This window comes from Notechis scutatus, chromosome 2 (assembly GCF_049901735.1).
Source record: "Notechis scutatus isolate UNSWTSFEM ecotype Mainland chromosome 2, rNotScu1.2, whole genome shotgun sequence".
NCBI lineage: Eukaryota > Metazoa > Chordata > Lepidosauria > Squamata > Elapidae > Notechis > Notechis scutatus.
Window position 1 is genome coordinate 177072548 of NC_142010.1, and position 23513 is coordinate 177096060.

General features: G+C 38.2%; 1 protein-coding gene across 3 annotated transcripts; it reads right to left on the minus strand.

The window, feature by feature from the left end:
• Positions 1–7960: 7960 nt before the first annotated feature.
• On the minus strand, positions 7961–23109 carry AMTN (amelotin). Of its 3 annotated transcripts, XM_026672852.2 has the most exons (10): positions 22992–23109; positions 22824–22892; positions 20273–20317; positions 18372–18428; positions 17338–17415; positions 15731–15787; positions 13368–13454; positions 12215–12250; positions 10361–10387; positions 7961–9340 (listed from the first exon to the last, which is right to left on the minus strand). In XM_026672852.2, the coding sequence occupies exons 2-10, from the start codon at positions 22875–22877 to the stop codon at positions 8906–8908; spliced, it is 876 nt and encodes a 291-aa protein (XP_026528637.1). In that variant the 5' UTR covers positions 22878–22892; positions 22992–23109; the 3' UTR covers positions 7961–8905. The 3 variants fall into 3 exon arrangements, with proteins under 3 accessions (XP_026528637.1, XP_087813609.1, XP_087813608.1); XM_087957483.1 differs by lacking the exon at positions 20273–20317; XM_087957482.1 differs by lacking the exon at positions 10361–10387.
• Between the last annotated feature and the right edge of the window lie 404 nt (positions 23110–23513).

A 23513-nucleotide genomic window follows, 5' to 3' on the forward strand; every position in this document is an offset into this window, starting at 1 on the left:
AGATTTATGATGATAAAAACTATAAAGGCTCTAAGAAATACACTTAAAAAAAGCTAAGACCTTTAGAGCTTTAAGATCATGGAGGAATTCCAAAGTTTCTTCCAAAGTTTCACTCTGGTGATCTTTAGTGCCACCTGGTTAGTTTGTTCTAGTGGAGAGCAAGTTTGGTCTAGTGGTTAAGGCATGAGGCTAAAAACTGGAAGCCTATGAGTTCTAGTCCTACCTTAGCTGTGAAAGAGAGCTGGTTGACCTTAGTCCAATCTCTCTCCCACCCACCCACCCACACCTCATAGGGTTATTGTTGTGGGGAAAATAGGAGGAGGAAGGTGTGTTGGATATGTTTGCTGCCTTGGGTTTTTTGTAAAAATAAAAACAGATGAGATACAAATCAATAAATTTGGTTTTTATCTTCCCCAACTTCATCCCGAGGCCCTCATAAATGGGTGGTTTCCCATAGCAGCTCACCCATCTGTGGGAAACATACTGCTGAAATACTTGGTTGAGCACAATATCCCTATTATGGCTCCAGTTATGTGACTGAAGAAGAAGCAATGGTGAGGGAAGAGTCTAGCGACATCTGATCAATTTGCTTCTAGTTAATCTTGAATGCAAAATGAGCTACAAACGATTTATCCTAAACTATTTGACTAGGGAAGTGTCAACTCTATAGGAAATCAACAACAAATTGGCTGAGAGTGTCCTGGCAACTTGATATTTTTTTGAAAATTATCAAAAGAAGCCAGCCTTCCACACACTGGAAATGGGCCATCACAAGCTTTGGGTTGTGTTTCTCTGCCATCTGAATGGCTCTTAAAGTCATTATGGAAGTTATAGAAACTGCTGAACCCGTGTGAACATCTGAATTAGAACAGAACGTCTGCTTGTCTTAATCTCTGGGTAGCTTTTAGAAGGCTACATTCTATATAAACTGAAGTAGTGTCTCAGATCAGAATGATGAGCTAAAGATTTCTGCAGCTTGGGCAATATTTCATCCAACCAACTGTAATTAAAACGGGAGCAGACAGGGAGCACAAGGTGAAATTGCTTGTAATGGATGTTGCACAGCTTGCAGTTACAAACAAGGATGATCTATGGTGGTTAGAAAACTATCAGTTTGTCTATATAGCACAGCAAGTCAGGCAAAGGACTGGCTAGACAATGGAAAATTCTGAATGACTTGTGGCATTTGCGGCTGTCTGGCTTCAGGTGAAAAATCCCTAGAAATAAAGTGAGATGCTGGCTGAGAGATGAAAGCATAAAACGTATTCCAATTGATTTTCAGAAAAAAGCTTCAGCCCCCAGTGCTCTCTCACTCAGTTTGGAAGAAACTCTGTTCCCACCAGCTAAATTTCGATGGAAAGTGGCAAGGTGGAAATGGAAAGTGATGGAAAGCTGATGCCAATGCACACCTCTGATGATCCTAGGTGTAGTTTATTCCTGTGAGGCCTCAATTCAATGGAAACTAGGAACAGAATATGACATTTGCCACGCTAACACACAAACATACTATTTAATTATTAGTACTTTCCTTGTCTTATATCTTCTTCTTTATACACCATTACAGATAGCCCTCAACTTACAATGGTTTGTTTAGTGACCCCCCTAAAGTTGCAACAGCACCGAAAAAAATGACTTATGACCATTTTTTCACCCTTATGACTGTTGCAGCATCCCTGTGGTCGTGTGATCAAAATTCAGATGCTTGGCGATTCAAATTTATGATGGTTATACTGTGTCCCAGAGTCACATGATCCCTCTCAACTATAAAACGTGTATACAAAATGTTTTATGAGTTAACATAAACTCATAAACTCATATTTGCGATCTTCCAGCAAGCAAAGTCAATGGGGAAGCCAGATTCACTTAACAACTGTGTAACTAATGTAAAATGTCAGCGGTTCACTTAACAACTGTGACGAGAAAGGTCGTAAAATGGGACAAAACTGCCTTAACTGTTCTGCTTGGCAACATAAATTTTGTGCTCAATTGTGGTTGTAAGTTGAGGACTACCTGTGTAATTCAGACAGATTCCTGATGGTTCACAACCATAGAAATCATTAAAACATTCACAGTAAATAGTAGATGAGTAATAAATCAATTTAAATACATTCATTCATCGTGTCCAACCTAAGTATACAACTTTGTTGTATGTTACCAAATCACAGTAATTGGCCTAAAACAGAGGCCTTTCATGTTTTCATCTTAGCAGTCACTCCAAAAGTCACAAATAGTCAGATTATATTATCTGGATGAAACCAATATCTCATGGTAAGCAACTCCACATTAATATGTTGTTCCTCCACATTTGCCATGTTCGTGGAAAACTCTCAGAATCCTGACCAGGTATCAGCTTCATTCAAATGTTTTAATATTTGTAAATTTATTTATTTTATTAAAATGAAATTGTGCCGCCCACCTCCCCTACAAGACAGCTCCAAGGAAGAATTTGTAAAGTTCTTCCTGGTGGACAGTCATTCAATGATGTCAAATCCATAGAATTCATTCATTCAGATTCTCATTTGAGCTTCCACTTATTTGGCAGCCCACTTTGAAATGACCAATGAGGGATTCATAATAACAGGCAAATAAATGGACCTTGGAGGAGAGGGAGAAGAACTAAATGAGCAAATTCTCTAATCTATTTATGAAGGAATGAATAGTCACAAATACTTGGATACTTTCTGAACCTCTAACATTCAAATAAAGTATTTTACATTAGATACTCAACAAAATTGTCTTTTATTGCTAATAATACATTATTTTCAGATTCCAAAATTGAATTATGCATCATGTAAAAAAATCCTTTTATTTGTTCTGATTCTTCCAATATTCAGTTATATTGAGTAACATCTGATTTAACATTTTGAGGAAGGGAAAACAGTTTCTCCTTGTCCACTTTATACCCACTATGCATAACTTTCCATTGGCAAATCTTAGTTAAAAGCATGAGTGGATCATCAGACAATTCCAGCTAGCAGTTAAAATGCTCATTACTATTACTATGTAAGACGTCTCATCCTCAACCAACATAGGATTCACAGAAACATTCATTTTGGCTTTGAAATGGAAATAATTTAACCGCTAAATTAGTTCATTTGCATATTTCCTTGTAATTCGACATGCTAGATACAGCATGTTAGCAAGTTCCTAAAGAGGAGCAATTTAATTAAAAATAAATAAATAAAGATCATACTAGATTCAGCTGCACTTTGATTTTTCTAATCAATATTGATTAGCCAAGGGACATGGTGAAGCAAGTATTAATTATAAACAGCAAAGATTCTAAAGATGAAGAGCTGCTATTAACAAGTTAGAATATTAGCACTTACCCAGGAGATATCTCATGGGTACCCAACACATGTAAATGATTCTCAGACAGACCAGATGGGAGTATTGGAGCAAATTGGAAATCATATTTAGCATTACAAAGACCTTAGAATCACTTGCATTTGAATGCCAGGAAACATTTCCAAAGCAGGCAGTTTATAAATCGCGATAATCTGCCAGTATTTCATAGGTTCCACACATAAAATGAGTTTAGGAAAGAATAATGAAAAGAATTAAAGGATCAGTCAAAAATGAGGGGGGTAATCCTGGCAATTATCCTGGTTGCTTGGGAATTTTCTGCTTCCATGAGAAGTTGTCTGTTATTAAATTATGCTGTTCTCCTTCACCTAAACACTATATTGTCCCTTTGGAAACATATGGCTAAAAGCTGGGTTAATGTGACTCGTAGAATAAATGTGAGATTGGGGGAAATCAGAGGAGAATAAATGGAATGCAGGAGGAGACAGATGGTGAGATGGCAGACTGGATGATTACAGCACAGAATTGCTTGTCAGAAAGAAGCATACCAGTGAGCAGCTATGGTACTAGCTCCCTCATAAATGAAACCAACTGGATTGAGGATTTTACTGCCTCCTCACTGTGTCTACTGGTTCCCTCCCTGTGAAGAAGAGAAGCAGAAAAACAGGTTATGGATGTGGTAGAATATTTGGACTTTAGACAGTGATCTCCAAACTTTTTGGCACCAGGAACCAGTTTAGTGGAAGACAATTTTTCCATGGATGGGGGAGGGGGAGGGAAAAGGCCACAATCTAGATCCCTCACGCCCACAATTTACAGTAAGTTTGTACTCCTATGACAATCTAATGCCTGATTATCTGAAGTGGAGCTGAGGTGTTGATGCAACTGCAGAGTACCTGCAAATACAGATTAAGCTTTGCTCGTTCACCTGCTGCTCATTTCCAACTGTGTGGCCTGGTTCCTAACAGGCCTAACAGGCCACAGACTGGTACTGGTCTGTGGCCCAGGGCTTGGGGATCCCTGATCTAAACAATCCACTTTATTTATTTGTTTGTTTGTTTGATTGTTTTGTCAAGCGATTATAAGTATAAACATAGTTATGAATACATTAAATGGATACATATAAGAAAAATAACAAGAAACAATAGGACAGGGACAGTAGGCACGTTGGTGCCACAAATCATTATAGGTGTTCTTACCAAGGCTTCCTGAGAACATAATTAAGCACACGCTTAGTCCAAATAACTCTTGTTTTATTTCAACACTGGGAGTTATGTGCCTTGAGATAATAGCAATAGCACTTAGACTTATATACCGCTTTATAGTGCTTTACAGCCCTCTCTAAGAGGTTTTACAGCGTCAGCCTATTGCCCCCAACAATCTGGGTCCTCATTTTACCCACCTTGGAAGGATGGAAGGCTGAGTCAATCTTGAGCCTGATGGGATTTGAACTGCCAAATTGTAGGCAACTGGCTGCAACAGAAATAGCTTGCAGTACTGCACTCTAACCACTGTGCCACAGAGGCTCCCTAAGCACCCACATTTCTCTTCTTTGTATTGCTGCCAACAACTAAAGTGCCAAATTAAAAAACAAACAAACAAAAAAACCCAAACAAAGTACAAAGTCCACACAGAGCTTCAAGGTTTAATCTGAACAGAATGAATGACTTTGCTTCCTGCAAAGCTTTCTCTACCTTTGCCCTTCCTTTATACCTTAGGGGAGGGGCAATCACTTCCAAGCCTTATTCCCAAGTCGCCCTTTTGTCTTAGCTGCTCTTGCCTTCTAGCAGCTCTGCACACACGCACACTGGGAACAGGCTCCCCTTGTTCCTCTGCCTCGCTGCCGCCAGACTCTGGAGTCAGCACCCCACTCCTGGCCCCTTCTCTGCATCTGATGCAGGACCCTCGTCCGACTCCCGGACTGGTCTTCGTTGTTCCCCACTGTCTGGTTCCACTGCCATCTGCACAGATTGCCAGCGAACCACAACAATAGGAAGGCTGAAGCTCGCTTTCTTTTTCCTTCCTGTTTCCTTTCTGTGCTGCATCAGTGTAGACTGTAACCTTGAGAGCAAGAGCTACCTATCCTTACTAGAATGAAATACTGACATGCATATGTGCTTAGTTACTGCCATGAGAATAATACATTCCATTCCTAGTCCCAACAATGGAAGGCAGTTGGGTGAGCAAACAAACAATTGGAACATGTCCTTTATGCTTTAAACATCCACCTAACAAGCAAGTTTCAGCCTTCCTATAATGATAATGATGATTGGTAGAAGTGGTTAGTCGGTCGGGAATAATGCCGCCATATTTTTCTGACTCTTGTTCCTTTAATTTAGTGACACCCTTCAAAATAAGTTAGCTAGGTGCTCCTGAGCTGGAGTCTGGACAAATTGTCTTCTCTTTAATATTAATTTATAACTCTTCCAAGTAACATTCTACCTGATTCCACCTTCAGAACCAACTACAACATCCCCATCATCTTAGGGCAGCTCCAGGAATAACACACTTCCATTCAAATATCCTGGCATCTGCATACCCACATTATCTCTTATCTGTTAAAATGAAAAAGAATTAAGTATGTGTCTCTTTCAAAATTCATGGTCTAATTTATGTGGCCTGATGGATACTAGTGGTTCAGATTTATAGTATTATATGGGGAAATGTATAACAAAGATGGCAATCGGCATCCATTATTCTTTATATGATCTGCATACTTGGGACCCCTCTATCCAATACTTCTAAGAAAGTTTATGCTACAAGGTAGCTGCTTGTCTTAAATGAGAATGTAATGATTACATACTTAGGTGAACAGCCTTTATACATGGCTGAATTATGGCCAAACAAAAAGCTTATAGAAACTAAACCATGCACAAAATAAGATGCACTAGAAAACCAGCAAAGTCTTCAACATCAGGGGAAAAATGTACTCTTTAATTGGACAAGACAATAGATTATCTTCTCTAAGAAGCAGGTTTTCTGCTTTGACAAAAGAAGACTACTGTGTAATAACATCTAAACAAATATTTAGAATATATAAACTTAGGTTCAAGAACCTGATGAAGCCCATAACTTGCAAATAAAATTAAGGTGATTTTGCTGGTTTTATTTGAAATTCAGAGTGGTTATTCAAGTGGTTATTTAGATCTTTCCCAAATAACCTTATTCTCATGTGTTTATTTCTAAGCCTGCATTATTGTAAAGGGAAATTTCTCATTAAAACAATGCTCACATGATCCAGAAACAGATAACCCTTCAGAGGATTAATATCTTCAATCCATTCCCTGCAAGAGCTTGTCCTGAGTAGACAATTTACTAAATAACTCCAGGAAAGGAAAGAAACCCCTTATTGAGATCTCCCCTCCTCAGAACAAACCCAGGGGCTAAGGCTGATAGGAAGAACAGTTGTGATGTTGTTGCTATGATGGAAGCCTTCCATGATGCACATGATGGTGAGGTAAATCTAGCCACAGTCTTAATATTAGCAGAGAGTGACTTTTCACCTTATAAGAGCCCAAGAATTCCAGAACATTGTGAAAGATGCCCTTCTATTGAGAGAGAAGGGGAGGGAGAAAGGAGAAGGAAGAAGAAATGTAAGCCTTATAGATTGCTTATGGCACCCACCCAATTTTACTTGAGGAAGCTGAGTTTGATTTAGGACTACCCAAATGAAACTGCAGTATCAAAGGGAGACTGATTCAAAGATTCTACTGAGAAGAACGTAGGATGTAATTGCCTATGTGAAATTCTGTGATCAAGGTCAGCATACAGAGAATATCATGGACCAATCCATCATCAGCTGTGATAGCACAGTGGTTAGAACGCAGTACTGCAGGCTAATTCTGCTGACTGCCCAGCAGTTCAATTTTCACTGGCTCAAGGTTGACTCAACCTTCCATCCTTCTGAGGTCAGTAAAATGAGAACCCAAAGAGTTGGGGGCAATATGCTGACTCTGTAAACTGCTTAGAGAGGGCTGTGGGAAACGGTATATAAGTCTAAATGCTATTTGAAATTACCCAGGCCAAGTGCTGCCTTGACTTATATTATGCCATCCTGTGGCTGTGAGTGGTGTGGCTCAAATTCGGACTGTGTCTCAAGCAGATATGTTTGCTATGATAAAATGGTCAGTGGACATTGTCACAGATATTGGCACAAATTTCATGTTAGAAGTTGTAACAAAACTGTGGCCATGTTGTATTGTTATATTGTAATAATGTAATATCATTATATTGTAACAAAACCTGGTTATGTTCCCCCAACCTGGGATGCTGAATATGTCAAGGGCCCTGTTTCCTAGCTTTATTGCTAACTGATTATGTATCTCAGCTACTGTGTAGATTTATTGTGGATGTTTTTATTGTGTGTTGTTTTTTTAAAATGTTTTAGAGCTTTAAATGTAATATATTTTTGAACTCTAAGCCACCCAGAGTCATTGATTTAGGTGGGCAACCATAAACAGAATAAATAAGTAAACGAATACATACATACATACATACATACATACATACATACATACATACATACATACATACATACAGTGACCTTGGTGCCAACTGTCTGTCCTGTACTATCATCAGATAAATAGTTCAGGGGAAAAGTATAATGATTGTAGCCATAAATGGGACTCAAAGAGAAATTTCAAAGACATTGTAATTGCATTGGAAAATACGTTTATTGATATAATGTTCATAATGCATTGTCAGCAAAAATGCAAAATATATAGCATGGCACAATTAGATTCTCAAGGGGGAAAAAACAGAAAATTGATGGCATGGTATGCCCCCATCAGATCAAACCATGGAATATAATTAAGTGGTTAATTAACACCCTCTAATTATTTGAATGGGCTTAATAGAATTCATTCACATGGCAATCTTTTCTTTCTTTTTTAATAAGACATTATGGTACATAAAGTTTTGTTCCAGGTTATATATCCAGTTGGAAAAATAATCATATAGCTCAGCTAAGGGGAAGGGGAATATAATCACTCTCATTGACATTGAAATTGTCCTACTTTGGAATTTGCATGGAAGACCAAAAAAAAAAAAGACCAAAAAAAGAGTCAGGTAAAAGTAAAACAGTAGTGGGAAGGCACAAAGAAGAAACATGTTGAAATGTTAATATGAACTCTAATACTCAATATGATCTGGAAAAGGGTTGGGCAGCATGGGCTATTTGCTATTCATTTTTTAAAAATTACTCCACTTCCTCTTTCACACATGTCTGGAGCAGAGAGTTCTGCCTTTGTGCATAGAGTGCTACTTAATCTTTTTAAAAACCATGCAGGTTCAGGCACTTAGTATATATTATCTAAAAGGTGCGAGTTTGGAGAAAACTAGTTTATAGCCATGGTTATGTAGAGTACTAAACTGGCCACATATGTTGCTAAGGAATAAATATGAAGCTTTATTTTTTTTCTTATAAAATAAAAAAATTCCAGATTATTAAGATCTGACACTGGAATTAGATTCTGCTGTAGTTGTTTTGAATGTCTGATCTGGAAATGCCCACATCTTTTGAAGAAATCATGCTTTTATTTCTTAAACCCAAAATAAAAAGGGCTCCTCGCCACTTCTAGCCCGAATTGAAAAGCTGCTGTCAGGGCAAATTCAGGGGCTTACTAGACACAGTGTTTATTGGTATGTGTCTGTCTCCTCTCACAAGTTGTTGAGAGAGATTGTGAGGGCTCTGCGTATTACTCATATCGAATTTTACGAGAGAGGTGGGTGGTTCCCGAAGCTCACTTGGTTCCATATTGATGTCCGCAGTTGGTTCAACAAACAGGCCACTTGTCCCGGTGTCTGGCTGTCTGAAGCCAGAGGGAGTTGGGTACAACTCCCCTGGAATCTCATTCAGTCCATCAGTGGCTGTGGGGAAGACCTTCTGGATGCCTGCTGCTGTGCCTTCAGGATTGGCCTGGACCACTGGAAGAAATCCATCTTGAGCTTCAGGAGGGGGTTCAGCTTGGCCTGAAGGGAACATAGCGCCTTGCATGCCAGGAATGAGAAGTCCAGTGAAAAACTGTGAAGGTGACTGCCAAGGCAAAAAGAGAATATGTATCAAGAAGTTAAAAGATCTCATGGAGTACTTTGGACATTATAGAGAAAGACGGAGGAGAAAAGGATGAAAAGACAGAGAATGTAGAGTAGTATTACTCCTCCATTTAAAAAATGCAAGGAATTCCTGAGCCCTACTTGTTAAAGCAGGGGTCTCCCACCCTATAACTTTAAGACTTGTGGACTTCAATTCCAAGAATTCCTCAGCCAGCAAAGCTGGCTGAGGAATTCTGAGAGTTGAAGTCCACAAGTCTTAAAGTTGCCAAGGCTGGAGAGCCCTGTGTTAAAGGATAACAATCCTATTGAAAACATTCTCCACTTAAAGGGCTTCCCAGTCTAAATGCAAATTCTCAAGAGAACCATTCAAGGACAAAGCAAGACCCTGAAAGGTATAGAACAAGCCTTGTTCGTGTATACTATTTTTAAATGACCAGCCAAAGTTTTAGCAACTATTTCTAGATTTACACCCATATATCTAAATTAGCTTCTGTAAAATTGTATACAAATCTGTACTATCTTTTGTCTTCCTGTTTTGTCTCTTCAAACTGTAGTATAAACTCTAAAGCAGACGAGGAAAGAAGGAAGGAGGGAGGGAGGGAGGGAGGGAGGAAAGAAAGAAGGAAGGGAAGGAAGGAAGGAAGAAGGAAGGAGGGAGGGAGAGGGAGGAAAGAAGGAAGGGAAGGGAAAGGAAGGGAAGGGAAGAGAAGAAAAGGAAAGGAAAGAGGGAAGGAAGGAAGGAAGGAAGGAAGGAAGGAAGGAAGGAAGGAAGGAAGGAAGGAAGGAAGGCCTAATGTTTTGATAAGAACCCAAATGAAATATCCTCGCCTCACCAACGTGAATTGGTGAGGTCCTTGGTCCCCTATTGGCATTTTGTCTGACCCTGTGAAGAAGGCATAGAAACTGTAAATCTATCACACAGTCTGGATGGTTTGGAATTGGGCTGGTGATGATTCTGAATGATCCCATGAAAATAGAAATATGTTAGTAAATTATTTACCATTTCCTCAGAGCTGAGCACTGCACCCTAGAATACCAATCAGAAAATGCGGGTTTGAGGGAGCAGAATGGAATAAATAAACATTAAGGGCATGGAACAATGATTTCTAAAAAGTTTATAAAAATGCTGCTGCTGCTGGTGCTGCTGCTGCTGCTGCTGATGATGATGACGATGATGATGATGATGATGATGATGCATAGTCTTATTACAGCAGATACAGGGGTGTCCAAAATAGGTGTTCCAAAATCTACAGGATTATGGGCATGGAATAGCAATCAAAGCTCCACACCTTTAATAATGAAACCAGGCCCACCATCCTGTAGATCTTTTCACACACACACACCTTCAATAAGATCTTTGTGATAGGCTAGGTCTGGAATCAGACTCTACAAGAATGCACAATTTTAGTATCATATGGTATATTAACAGGATATTGAAAGCCTAAGAGTTTGTTTCTCTCCATTTTAATACTAAACATAATCAAGACAGGGCAACCTTGATTGATTTCCTCACTCCTTGCTATCTATTCCACAAGCTCATATTTCCTTCTCCAAGACCACCTCTGTACTTTTCCACATCCTTCCCCATGGATGTTATATGTGGGAGAGCAATCTGGGGCTACACACAACCCTCCCACAGCCACATGCTACAGAACATCTAAGGTTTTTGGCCCTTTTGTTGGATTTTGCTTTATTCTGATTGTTCTAAGAAAGCAATAGCAATAGCACTAAGACCTAAACAATGCTTCACGGTGCTTTACAATCCTCTCTAAGCAGTTTGCAGAGTCAGCCTATTGCCCTCAACAATCTGGGACTTCATTTTATCAACCTCAGAAGGATAGAAGTGTGAGTCCACCTTGACCTGGTGAGCATTGAACCCTTGGCAGCCAGCAGAATTAGCTTGCAATACTGCAGTCTTACCATTGCACCACCAGAACTCTTAAGCAAAAGCAAAACTTCTAAAACACTTTTTCCATTAAACCCCTTAAAGCCAGACATCCCACAAAATGGGAAATTATTTGCATAATTGAAGGACCCTCTGGAAGTGCTCTGTGGCCCTTGAGTCCAAATACCTTTCCTAAAAGAACCTAAATCCTCTTATTTATTTATTTTTAAAAATTAAGAATTGGTTTTGTTAATGCTAAATAGTTGTCACCACAGTGATTTCATGAGATTAGTCCAAAGAGCACAAATATGTTTAGTTCAATACTGCTTTGAAGTGGATTAGTGAAGGATAGATAAATCCATTTCTTGTGAAATCAAGGTCTGAAATGGACTTCAGTCAAGCCTGTTAGCAACACCATAAATGATGCTCCAGTTCCTCATTTTTTAAAAGTCCTGACCACCCTGGAAAAAGATACCCTGTCAGATATGATGCTGAAGAAAAGAAGTCCATTGCATTGTCTTTCCATGTGCGTTTCACACATGGTAGGAATGTGGGAGAAAGTTGTTTCGTACTAAGCCAGGCCACTGTTCCATTTCATTCGGTCCCATTAAGATAAAAAAAGCTGGTTGCTCCAGATGTTTCAGAGAAAAGCTGGTTGCTTTTCTAGACCCACTTGCAGATGCTAGGAATTGAGATATTGGGCATGGCAAAGAATGTCTGGATAGCCAGTCATAAGGATCACAACTGGACCATTTTTCCTCCATTGGAAAAGGGTTAAATTAAATGATTTCACAATTTATTCATATCCACTTCAGGCTATGGACATTTCCAATAAATGATTGAATAAGCACTGTTGTTCCAGCAAAAACAAGCCAGACATCTACTTCAAAAAAGCAAAACTATTCATTATGCAACAACAACAAAAAAGAGCCTGAAATTCTCAAGCAGACTTTCTGTCTCACTTCTTACCTGTGGTCCCATCTGTGTAACTATAATTGGCAGCATCTGCAAGACAAGTAGTAATAACTGTGTGTATGTCACACCTTTAGTTAACTGCAGTAAGACTGAAGGAGGAATTGGCTTTTGGGGTAGTTTGTCTTTTAGTTATTCAGCTATTCAGTATTTGTAAAACATGCTTCTAGTCTAACCTTGTAATCCTTTGGATCACTAGTCAGCCTTTCTTTAGATTCACTTTAAGTTACTCTTTCCACAAACATATTTAAGTTAACAAAATCAATGTAGCCAGTATGACAATTCTGCTTGGACTTCCTCCCCCCCACCCCCCCACCCCCCGTAATGGTAGTATAATGCTCATTCTCTTGCACCTCAACTTTCTCCAATCAGTTTGACTCCAATTCCTACCAGCTTCAGCCAACATTGGGGGAAAATGAGCCATAGGAAATCAGATTGCAATGAAGGCTACATAGGTGCAACCTTCTCAATATTTAAACTACCACTCCAAATAACCCTTTGATTCCTTTGATATCTGGAGCAGATGGAAACTAGACAAATTGTTTTGGAAAATCACAGACTGCCTATTCTCTTCCTTTAGCTTTTCTCTCCTACAACCATTATTTGCCTTTCTGTAAGTTATTAACTCTCTGAAAAAAAATGTATTGCATTTAATATTAAACCATTATGCAGATTCTCAGTCATCCAGGTCATGGTAGTCCCAAAGGTGCTTTTTCAAGAGGCAACGGCACTTTCTGTTTTTTCTTTGAAGATATTTCGCTTCTCATCCAAGAAGCTTCTTCAGCTCCGACAGGATAGTGGGGAATGGAATGGCTATTCTGTCAGAGCTGAAGAAGCTTCTTGGGTGACAAGTGAAACGTCTTCAAAGAAAAACCAAGAAAGTCCAGTTGCATCTTGAAAAACCACCTTTGGGACATGCAAAGTAATAGGGTGTGAATATACACCGCATATAGACACAGATGATCACAGACACTGATTTAAGGAAATTAAGAAAGTTATTTATGTTTACTATCCAATGTCTACGTCTGGAAAGTATTTGCTTCCTATGATTGCTGACTTAGTTAGGTTTCAAAATGGAGAAAGGTGAACAGTGGAAACAGACAAGGATATTAGCCAACCTGGATTTTTAGAGGAGTTATAAAATACTCACTGCTTGCCCTGGAGGTAGCTGCTGTGGTACAGTCATTCCCCCACCAACTATAGGCAATGTGGATAATATTCCTAGGAGAGAAGAAAGCTGCATGGAAAGTGGATTAGAACATGATTAGAAAGAAATCACAGAAAGAAAGAAAGCAATTCCCTTTGCGTTGGGTGACATGATTAAAATCTTCAACATAAATAATATTTTTGTTTCTTTCTAATGTCAAATATAGCACAAGAGAAGGACAACAGTTTTACCACCATGATCCTGAGCAAGAAATGTAGTGTTTCCCACTCACACATCACTGATGTTTCAACTGTCAGGCAAAGCACCGGGATTTTGGCACCGAAGTTAAGGATTGGTTGTTCTGCAATGTCTGAAAACTTCATATTCTACCAACAAAACAGGGTAAGAACCCTGTGACCTTCCAGATGTTACACATCTGGATTCACATTCTAACCATCCCTGACAATAAATCCTGGTGGTTGGAGATGGGGACTGTTGTACAGCTGGAAAAAAAATGCTACTTGCATGAAAGTGCTGTTTAAGAGCCATTTAATGCTATTAGTACTGATTTAGTTGGATACTAAATGAGAAACTAGAAAAGCCTGCCTCTCTGAATTCATTTATATTTTCTTAGTTGGCTGGTTCATTGTAAAATGTCCATCTTTTGCTCTTGCAAGGGAATTATTTTAATCCACCGAAATCTGATGAATGATTCCAGTTATGTATTCTACCATCATGGCTGTTCTTTTATCTACTTTTTCCAATTCCTGTGGAAATGTATCACTTCCAGTGTCCTTCTTGTATCTTTATTATCGCCTTTCTTATATCAGAATCCCCCCCATCTATGTTTACAGGATTTATTGATTGATTTCTCCCTTATTCATTGACTGATTACATGCCATCAAGTCAGTGTTGTCTCTTAGCAACCACGTCAGTAGATTTTTTTTTTCCTGGAAGATCTGCCCCCAACCTGGTACTTCAGGCCTTTTAGGAGCATTATAATCATTATTATATTACATTATTAAATTTAAAATTATTAAAATTATTATGAAACAAAAGAAATTTACAGATTCTAAACCAATAGAACAGGAAGAGTACTGCATAACTATTCATCATGAATGCCATCCGAGATGTAGTTTACAAATAGGGCATAATCACAAAGGCATCCTTTTGTCTTCAAAAGTGTTAAAAAAGGAGTGTGGGGGCTCCTGTTTTGACTCCAAGAAGGCAAGAGCCTTAATGTGAGAAGAAACATTAAAATGTTTCTTGCCTCTTTTGAATATTATTTACCATTGTTATGCTTTTAATATTTTATTGTACAGTATATCCCCCAGAAATGGGCAGTTCTTAAACATGATATAGATGATAGGCAGATAGACAGACAGACAGACAGAATGTTTATAGGCAGCTTGATCTCAAACTTTTGCAAATAATAATCCTTTCAATTGTCCATGGGAAGCAGAGCAGATACAAAACAGAATCCTGCATTCCACTGAGTGGAAACCCAATATTACTTGGATTTCCAAAAATGACAGTGGGGAAAATAGTTCCCTTATTCAAACGTCTCCTCTTTATTGAAAATCCATTACATGCTGGATGGTGCCTATAAGAAGGATCCTATTTAAAAAAACCTCTGTGGGTTACACAATCCGTACTGTCAGAGCTCTCTTAAATACTGAAGAGATTCTCCATCATTTTGTAGTAATTGCCATGTACTGCAGTCACAATTGCTGGCTAAGTACTTCTCAGAGCATCTACTGTTAGATATTGCTAAAGACTCTTCTCTGCTTGTGGCGTTCTTCTTTTTCTTCAAGAAGTGATCCTATCCCGATTTTCTTGCCAAGAGGGTTTTAGTTCTTTGATTTGCAGAAGCGGTAAGAAAACAGCAGCATCCTGCAAGGTTCCAAAATGAATTTCTCTAGTAGGTGGCTGCATGAAGCTGGGTGAATTTAGAACTGGCCCCTCTCATTTAAGTTTGGAGAATTTTGCTAACATTGACAAGATAGAAAAACATTCTGATTTTTTAAAAACAGATACCGAACGCAGAATGCTCAGCAATCTTTCCTTTCCCCTTCCACTAACCACCTGCCTGTACCATTCAGGCAAACTTGATATAACAAGTCTATAGCACGGGAAAGTAACATTCTCATGGAGAAATGAAAATGACTGAACCATTGCCAAGAAAGCCCTATATGTAGGGCTATAAAATCTGGGTTCCAAAAGTCTATATGGCCATTAGCAGCTCAAATTTATCTTTTGCTGTCATCCACTTGTTGGGATGTTTGCAGCCCAGATCTGCCAGTCATCTGATCGATAAAACAAAGCATATACAATACTGTACTTGCTTAGTGCAGAAAATAACTTACATAATTCATATCTATCGGGAACACCTGATTCTGTGGTAGGCTGAGGACAGGAAAGTTCTGTAATACAAAGAATGGATGGGTTTTTAAAACTGACTCTTGCAAAAGTTTTAATGCAATTCTGTACGTGGCTATTCAATTCAATTGGAATCGCTTCTAGCACCCTGAGCCAGAAGGCATAAAATAATAATTGCTAGACCCGGATTAGAGCAACAGTTCTTCACACTTTGCACTTTAATGTTCAGGGACAGAAAGCATATCTGCAGAGTAATAAATCACAGGTAGTTTTTCACAAAATAATTTTAACCCTTCATCATAATCAGACGGCTAGACATTAGCTGCCTACTAAGATATATAATTATTTGTGCTTGAGCTGTTTACCATACATGTATACATTTTAGCTTGGAGGACAGCATCTTTTAATAGAAAATTATCTATAATATTTGCAGAATAGTGATAGAAATTTTTTAAACCCTTTGACTTTAGAAAATTCTCCACTAAATTATAACTACCATCTTCTGATTTGGTGTGACAACCATAGTCTTGTGGTGGCGAATAAAATTGACACTGATTTTTATATTACCATTTTTATATTCGTAGCCCCCCCTTTGTATAGCAGAGAGGGAGAGAACTGATACACTTGATCAGTTTTGTAAACAGTATTTTAGTCCAGTTCATTTTTCTGCTGTCAATTTAACAAAACTTCTCTGAATCTCTCTATGCATTCAAACATAGCAATAGTGAAGAGAACTAACCTTCTATACTCTAGTTGTTCCTGCTAATCTTTTTTCATTCTCTATTTCAAACCAAACATCAATGGCAGTGGCCAACCTACAACACATGTGTCAAATGTGACATGCCACCTTTTAGGTGACACGCCTGCGTTCACTAATACAACAATTATTCTTGAAAGCATCGCCTGTTCTCACACAATTTTTAGATGCTGTGGACTTTGGAGCCTGTATGAGAACGTGGTGTGCTCTCATATAGCCTCTGGAATCTCTGAAAACTACATGAAAACAGCCTGTGTTTTTGCAGAGGCTGTGGAAGATCATTCTCCAAGGCCCTTCGAGAACAAAGGCCTCGTGTGACCCAGAGAAGCCTAGGGTAGGCCACAAGGGCCTGTCAACAGCAAAAGAACACAACCTGGAGCGGTAAGCAGTGCATGGCTAATCCTGGGCAAGGATTGTCCCTGAGCCACAGGGACAATTTCCAGTGGCAGTGGTGGTGCTAGGGCTGAAGATGAGACCTAGGCCTCTACATAAGTTCCAGACTCTACACTGCCGCCAAATGCAGGGTAGCCTAGATTGGGGAAATTTAAAAAAAAGTTTCTCTTTTATTTGGCAGGATCTATGTGACACACCAACAAAATCAAATTAGGCATTTTGAGAATTTTTGTCATGCCAAACCCCAAAGATTCATCATCAATGGTCAATGGAGTTCTGAATTCCTAGATTTCAACCCACTTCTAACTAAGAAGAGGATTTTAGTTGGACAGAGCCCAGATAGCAGCAGGTGGATGCTGAGTTTTGGTTTTCCCTTTCAGTGCTATTCAAAAGATAGTGTCAATGAACAAAATGATGGTATATTAATTTTGTTTTTTAGCTTACCACATTTGGAGGCTGATTTACTGGTAAGTTTAGATCTGGAACCAGCTTTGCTGGAGGCAGTACAGCTCTTTGCCGGGACTACAATTTAGAAAGGAATAAGGTGAATACTTTTATTTGTTAAATTTATATTTTGTCTTCAGAACCCAAAGCAACATATGTTGCACTTCCTTTTCTCGTTTATTTTATCCCCTCATCAATAACCTTGTCAGGAAAGTTGGCGAAAGTCCCAAAATTACTGATGGAAACTCCATGGCTAAAACTGGACTAGAACTTTTATCTTCCTGAACTTAATCCAAGGTCTTAACTACCAATACCACACTCAATTAGATACTGAAATTTAATTTAAATTAATTGAAAGGATCAGGCTAAGATTTTGTGATTATTTACATTTTAGAACAAGAGTCCTCTCAGAGAATAAAAAGCATACTTCCATCTCAAAGTCCTGATCCATTTTCCAATTTTTATTAGTATTATACATCATAGCAACTGCCTTTGCTAACATGATTTCGAAGAGTATTTTCATTCTCTCCCTCTTAGTCTAAGACTCTTAGTATCTTTGTACATAAGACTTTCAATAGTCAACAAGGTTTTCAGTTGTAAGAGTCTCTAGAAGTAAAGCATGCTGGCTGAGGAATTCTGGAAGTTGAAGTCTACAAGTTTTAAAGTTGCCAAGATTGAACATCCTATTCTAGGCTAAATTGATTGCCATTAGTTTTGGGTTTTTTTTAAAAAGTTATTACCTAACAAACATATAATAAGTTTATTTTCTTCAAGCCAGCAAGAAGATTAATCAGTAGCTACTTGCCAATTTTATCTCATTTTTATTTGTTGTGTTGTTTTTATCCCATTGTTTGGTTTTTTTATTGCATTTACTTATTTTATTTATTCAGAATGTGTTATTTGGCTTCATATCATAAATAGAATTGTTGTTATTTTATAGCCCTGTATATCAGAACAATTGCAGCACAAGACAGCTAAAATGTGACCTTTTTTAACCAATGTTTTTCCATTAAGAGAAATAAAAACGGCCATACCTGAGCTTGCTGTGGAGTGTTACCGATGGCTATATATCTGTGCAACAGGCGTAATATCTGGCAAATGAATCACAGATAGTTTTTCATACAATGATTTAATATTTCATCATAATCAGACTGCTGTAAGTTAGCTGCCTGCTAAGATATATAATTATTTGCAGATTTTCTTGTGCTGGAGCTGTTTACTATGCACGTATATACTTAAGCTTGGAAAACAGCTCCTTTTGATGGAAAATTATCTATTATGTTCGCAGAATAGTAGTGGAATATATATTTTTTTAACCTTCTCACTTTAGAACATTCTTCATTGAATTATAAATACAATAGAATACAAACAGCATGATTAAAATAGATTCTTAAAGGACTATAGTTTTGATCAGTACCTTTGATTATACAGAATTTTCAACAATAATTAAAACAAATAAATTAAAAAATTTTCCCCAGGAAGTGAAAAAAAAAAATCCTGAAGTTCTGCATATGCTTATTCTGGCTGCAGTTTTGCTAGCCAGCTGCTTACATTCCAGGAACAGCTATGGGATTAATGCTGGAAGTCTAAAATTACTTCATTGAACATATAAAGATTTACTTTTGAGTAAACATGCCAAAGACAGCACCGTACATCCGTCTTTCCCAATATGACATGCTCCACCTGTGTGGGCCTCTAATTCCAAAACCTTCCCAACCAAAATGCTCATTGCAATACTGATTTAACTGCATGCTTGGAAAATTGCCGTTCACAACATCTGGAGATTGCCACCTTAGAGAAGGCTGATTTACAAGGTTGCAGTCACAATTATTTATTTTTAAACCTTTTTTCCTCTTTTCCTTCCATGGATAGAACAGAGGAATTCTTAGAAAGGGAAGGGTGGAAATAATGGAAACTAATGCCATATCTGGAGACAGCTCTATCATAAAATAAATTGGACCAGTGAGTAGTGACATGATTTTATATGAATTGGTGAATTGGTGGGAGATAGAAGGATCTGGTCCATGAGGCACTTATATTCATGTGGTGTAAGTTCCATTGAAATAAATGTCTTCCTGCACTGATACATACTCCCTTCTAATGTACTTCAAGATTACCCTGAACTTCTGAATGGATGACATGTTTGGGTAATTTGTGAGAAAGTTGATAAAAATTCTATGGAAATATTCTGCCCTAGGCACCAAATTGTCCTGGACTAGTTTTGGCCTTTTTGTGGCTACTCAAGAGCCATGGTGGCGCAGGGGGTTAGAATGCAGTACTGCAGGCTACTTCTCCAGACTACCAGCTGCCTGCAATTTGGCAGTTCGAATCTCACCAAGCTCAAGGTTGACTGAGCCTTCCATCCTTCCGAGGTGGGTAATATGAGAACCCAAATTGTTGGGGGCAATATGCTGACTCTGTAAACTGCTTAGGGCTGTAAAGCACTGTGAGGCGGTATATAAGTCTCATTGCTATGCTATTGCTGCTCTGCCTTCTCCATGGCACTAATACAGCTGCCTCCATTCCTGATTCATCTGCTTTAGATGGTGTACTGCAAAGACAAGGGAAGCAGAGAATCACAAAGGAGCAGTGGGGAAAATCTTTGGCAGGGTTTTACCAATTCATCTTGTAACATTGGATCATTCTCTTGTTTCCTTCAGAGCATGGATTTAATTCTGATCTGAGAGAAAAGGTACCAGGTCTGATGAGAGTCTCCATTAGAGACTGTTGTTTGGCCAATAACAAGAGACAAGGTGAAGGAAACTACTGGTAGCAGTTCAGACCAAAGTAGAGGAACCTACACATCATAATAATGTCAACATTTTCTAGATAATTAAACAATTCAGAACATGTGATGGATGAACATGCAAATACACACTGCTTTGGCAACAAACAGGCCTACAGCCTCCCCCACTGTCACCCCCATGTTATTTACTTCTTTGCTGCTGCTTGTAGCCAGAATCCCACCAATGTGGTTGATCTGAGGAGAAAGAACATAAATTCTAAATGAAGCATACCAATATGTCTTAATCTTAAGCAATTTAGTTTCCACCTAAGTCATTATTCAGGCTAAGATTTGCTGCAGTAGCCTCTTACAAAGAATCCTCCTAACACTTCAGTATAGCATGGTCTATATCATCTATGAGGAACAATTCGACGCCATTCTCACAGATATGTCCAAGGCTAGGGAGCTAGAAAAATAAGCCTTCCATTAACCACTCTTATGAAATCAAGCAGAGAAGTCAAACCTTACTTGCATTCTTTGAGTGCAAAAAATATATATGATATACATTGTTTACCAGGCACTTCCTTATACAGATAAATATTCTGGGGAGTTATTTACGCACAGCCAATATTAAGATTGTATTGGTTGCCAGAGAAACATTAACATAACATATGATTCATTTCTCAATTAGTGTCCACTCCTTTTCTGATGGTTCTTTAAAAGAACAGTAGTAAAACAGAATCATACAGGGTCATCAACTGTTAAATTACCAACACATCACCAAAACATTTTAATATAGTACTGAGAAATTCTCCTGGGATTTCCTACACTGACAATCACCAGTTTGAAAGACATCCAATAGTCATAGCCAATTATTTGCTCCCACCAATTTTCAAATTATTTTCCTACAATATTGCTCAGGAAAGGTACTAAGATGTAAATTGCTGTGAGGTATGAGGTAAGTTAATTTCCAAATCAATGTCCTTTCCCTAGGCCATTTCCAATTGTCCTTTCATCCATTTGCTTCATTTAACATTTAACATCATTGATAGTTAACATTAGATGAGCCATGGTGGTGCAGTGGTTAGATTGTAGTATTGCAGGCTACTTCTGCTGACTGCTGGCTGCCTGGATTTTGGCAATTTGAATCTCACCAGGCTCAAGGTTGACTCAACCTTCCATCCTTCCAAGGTGGGTAAAATGAGGACCCAGATTGTTGGGGGCAATAGGCTGACTCTGTAAATTGCTTAGAGAGGGTTATAAAGCACTGTGAAGCCATATATGTCTAAATATATAAAATATATTTATATAAAAGCATTATATAAGCTTTTGCTATTTAATCAGAGCAGCTGCTGAGACCCAACTTTGTTCCTTGTTGCCTTGTTACATAGCCACAGAGATGGGAGGCATCTTGGAGGCCAACTTAAAGTGATCCTACAAAGCTTTTAACTTTTTTCTTTGAGAAAAGAAAATTGGGGGAAACTGATATATAGAGAATAAAGAAAGTCAAGTCACCTGGGAGTTCAACTGAGTTTTGCTCAACTCCTGGTATCTTATATGGACTCAAATGTTTGATGTTTCCTCAGCATATCGACATTGTCTGCTATTGGTTTCTTTTATCACTAACCATTTTCTCTCCCTCTCTGCGTCTCTCCTTTTCTCTTTTCTTTTTACCTTCTTTCTATTTTACTGTATCTCTCTCCCTTGTTTATAGTTCAGCTTCACATGTATTTTGTTTGATGTGTGTGTGTGTGTGTGTGTGTATACACACACACAAAACCTTCCTTAAAGGATGTTAAATAAGTTTAACTCAACCCTTCCAATATTTTTCCCCAATTTCTTAGACTTGTCTCCAGGGAGGCTCTGATTCAGTCTCTTTTTTTCCTCTCAACTTCTCTTTATTCCTCTTTTTCCCCCCTCTAACTTTATTTCAGGAAAATAGAAACGCAAGAAGAAGTATAGTCCTAGAACACTGAAATAGTATTCTCATTTTCAATTCAGCAAGCAGAATATCTTATTACTTTCTATCTCTGAACATGTACATAAGCCCATGCACAGACATGGAGTATTGTCATTGTTTAGCTATTTCCCAATGCACCAGACCTTTCACATGTGAAATCTAAGGGATGTAGTTGACTATAAGAGTGTGATTTCCTCATCTCTCCTTCAAAAAGAAGGTGTGGGATGATTTTATACATTTTAAGCCAGTGGTTAAGATTGTTCCAGGCTGCCCAGAAGGCATATATATATTGCCTGCAGACAAGCTATTTGAAAAACAAACTAAAAGAGAAACAATGGCAAACTTCCTCCTCCAAACATCATTAAGAAAGCACAAAATCTTGAAAAAGCTTAAAATTCAGCACATGCCTTGCTCCCAGTGCTCCTTCCTACAACAATGTAAAACAAAGACATCTGTACTTATCTCCCTAGGATGTGTGGAGAAGAGAAATATTCCAGAATAGCCTTCAGAAAACTGAAATTCCATTTAGAAATGTTTGAAATTACAGTTATCAATACATGAGATTTTGCTAGCTAATCAGATAAAGAACCAAATTATTTTACACAATTAAAATTCCAATTTTGAAAGATGGGGAGGGATTTGGTGCTTGCACAAGCTTAGATTTACAAAGAAGAGGTTTGTTTGGCATCAGGCAGGGTGAAACCTGGCTCTATGCTTTATGAAATACAAAACACACTTTCAGCTTGCTAAGAAGGCACACCACCAAAAGAAACACATGAAAAAAATTTAAAGATAACTTACTGGTGTGGAGAATGTCAGCCCCAAAAGAGAAAGAAGCAAAATTATAATCTTCATATTTCAAGTTGGTACCTGTATGAAGGAATCAGAAATTTGTTTTTTTTTCCCTCTAGTATCTTATAAGCATCATTATTCACAATTATCAACCTTGACATTACAAGCATCTCTTACCCCACAATTCTTTTGCAGATGTAAACAGAACAACAGTTTGATGCCTAGAGTTTCATTAAAGCTCTTCCCTCAGTAGCTGTAACCCTTCTGAATGGTATCTGTCCCCCTCGAATGAATTTAAACTCCTATTCAGATGGGTAATCATCAGAGCAAAACCCACAGGTGATAATTTGTGTATCACTCAGTACCCAACATCTTATTATCAGTAAGTATCATTATGTCGCAAATGTGGTCATGGAGGTTTTTTTTTTTTTCTTTCTGGGAAGGAATGGAATAATATATTGAATGGGCTAAACAAAATTGGGCCCACTTTTTTCAGGGTCAGAATAGATGAACAATAGCATGATTTGTAGTCTAAAAGCATCTTGTACATACCAGGATCTCAGACAAGGTCAGAAAGGAACAGAAGGTAACAACTTAAAAATGGGCATCTGCTAACTGTTTAGATACTCCAATGTGTGATTTCCCCTGTACTGCATGTACATACACTGCTCAAAAAAATAAAGGGAACACAAAAATAAG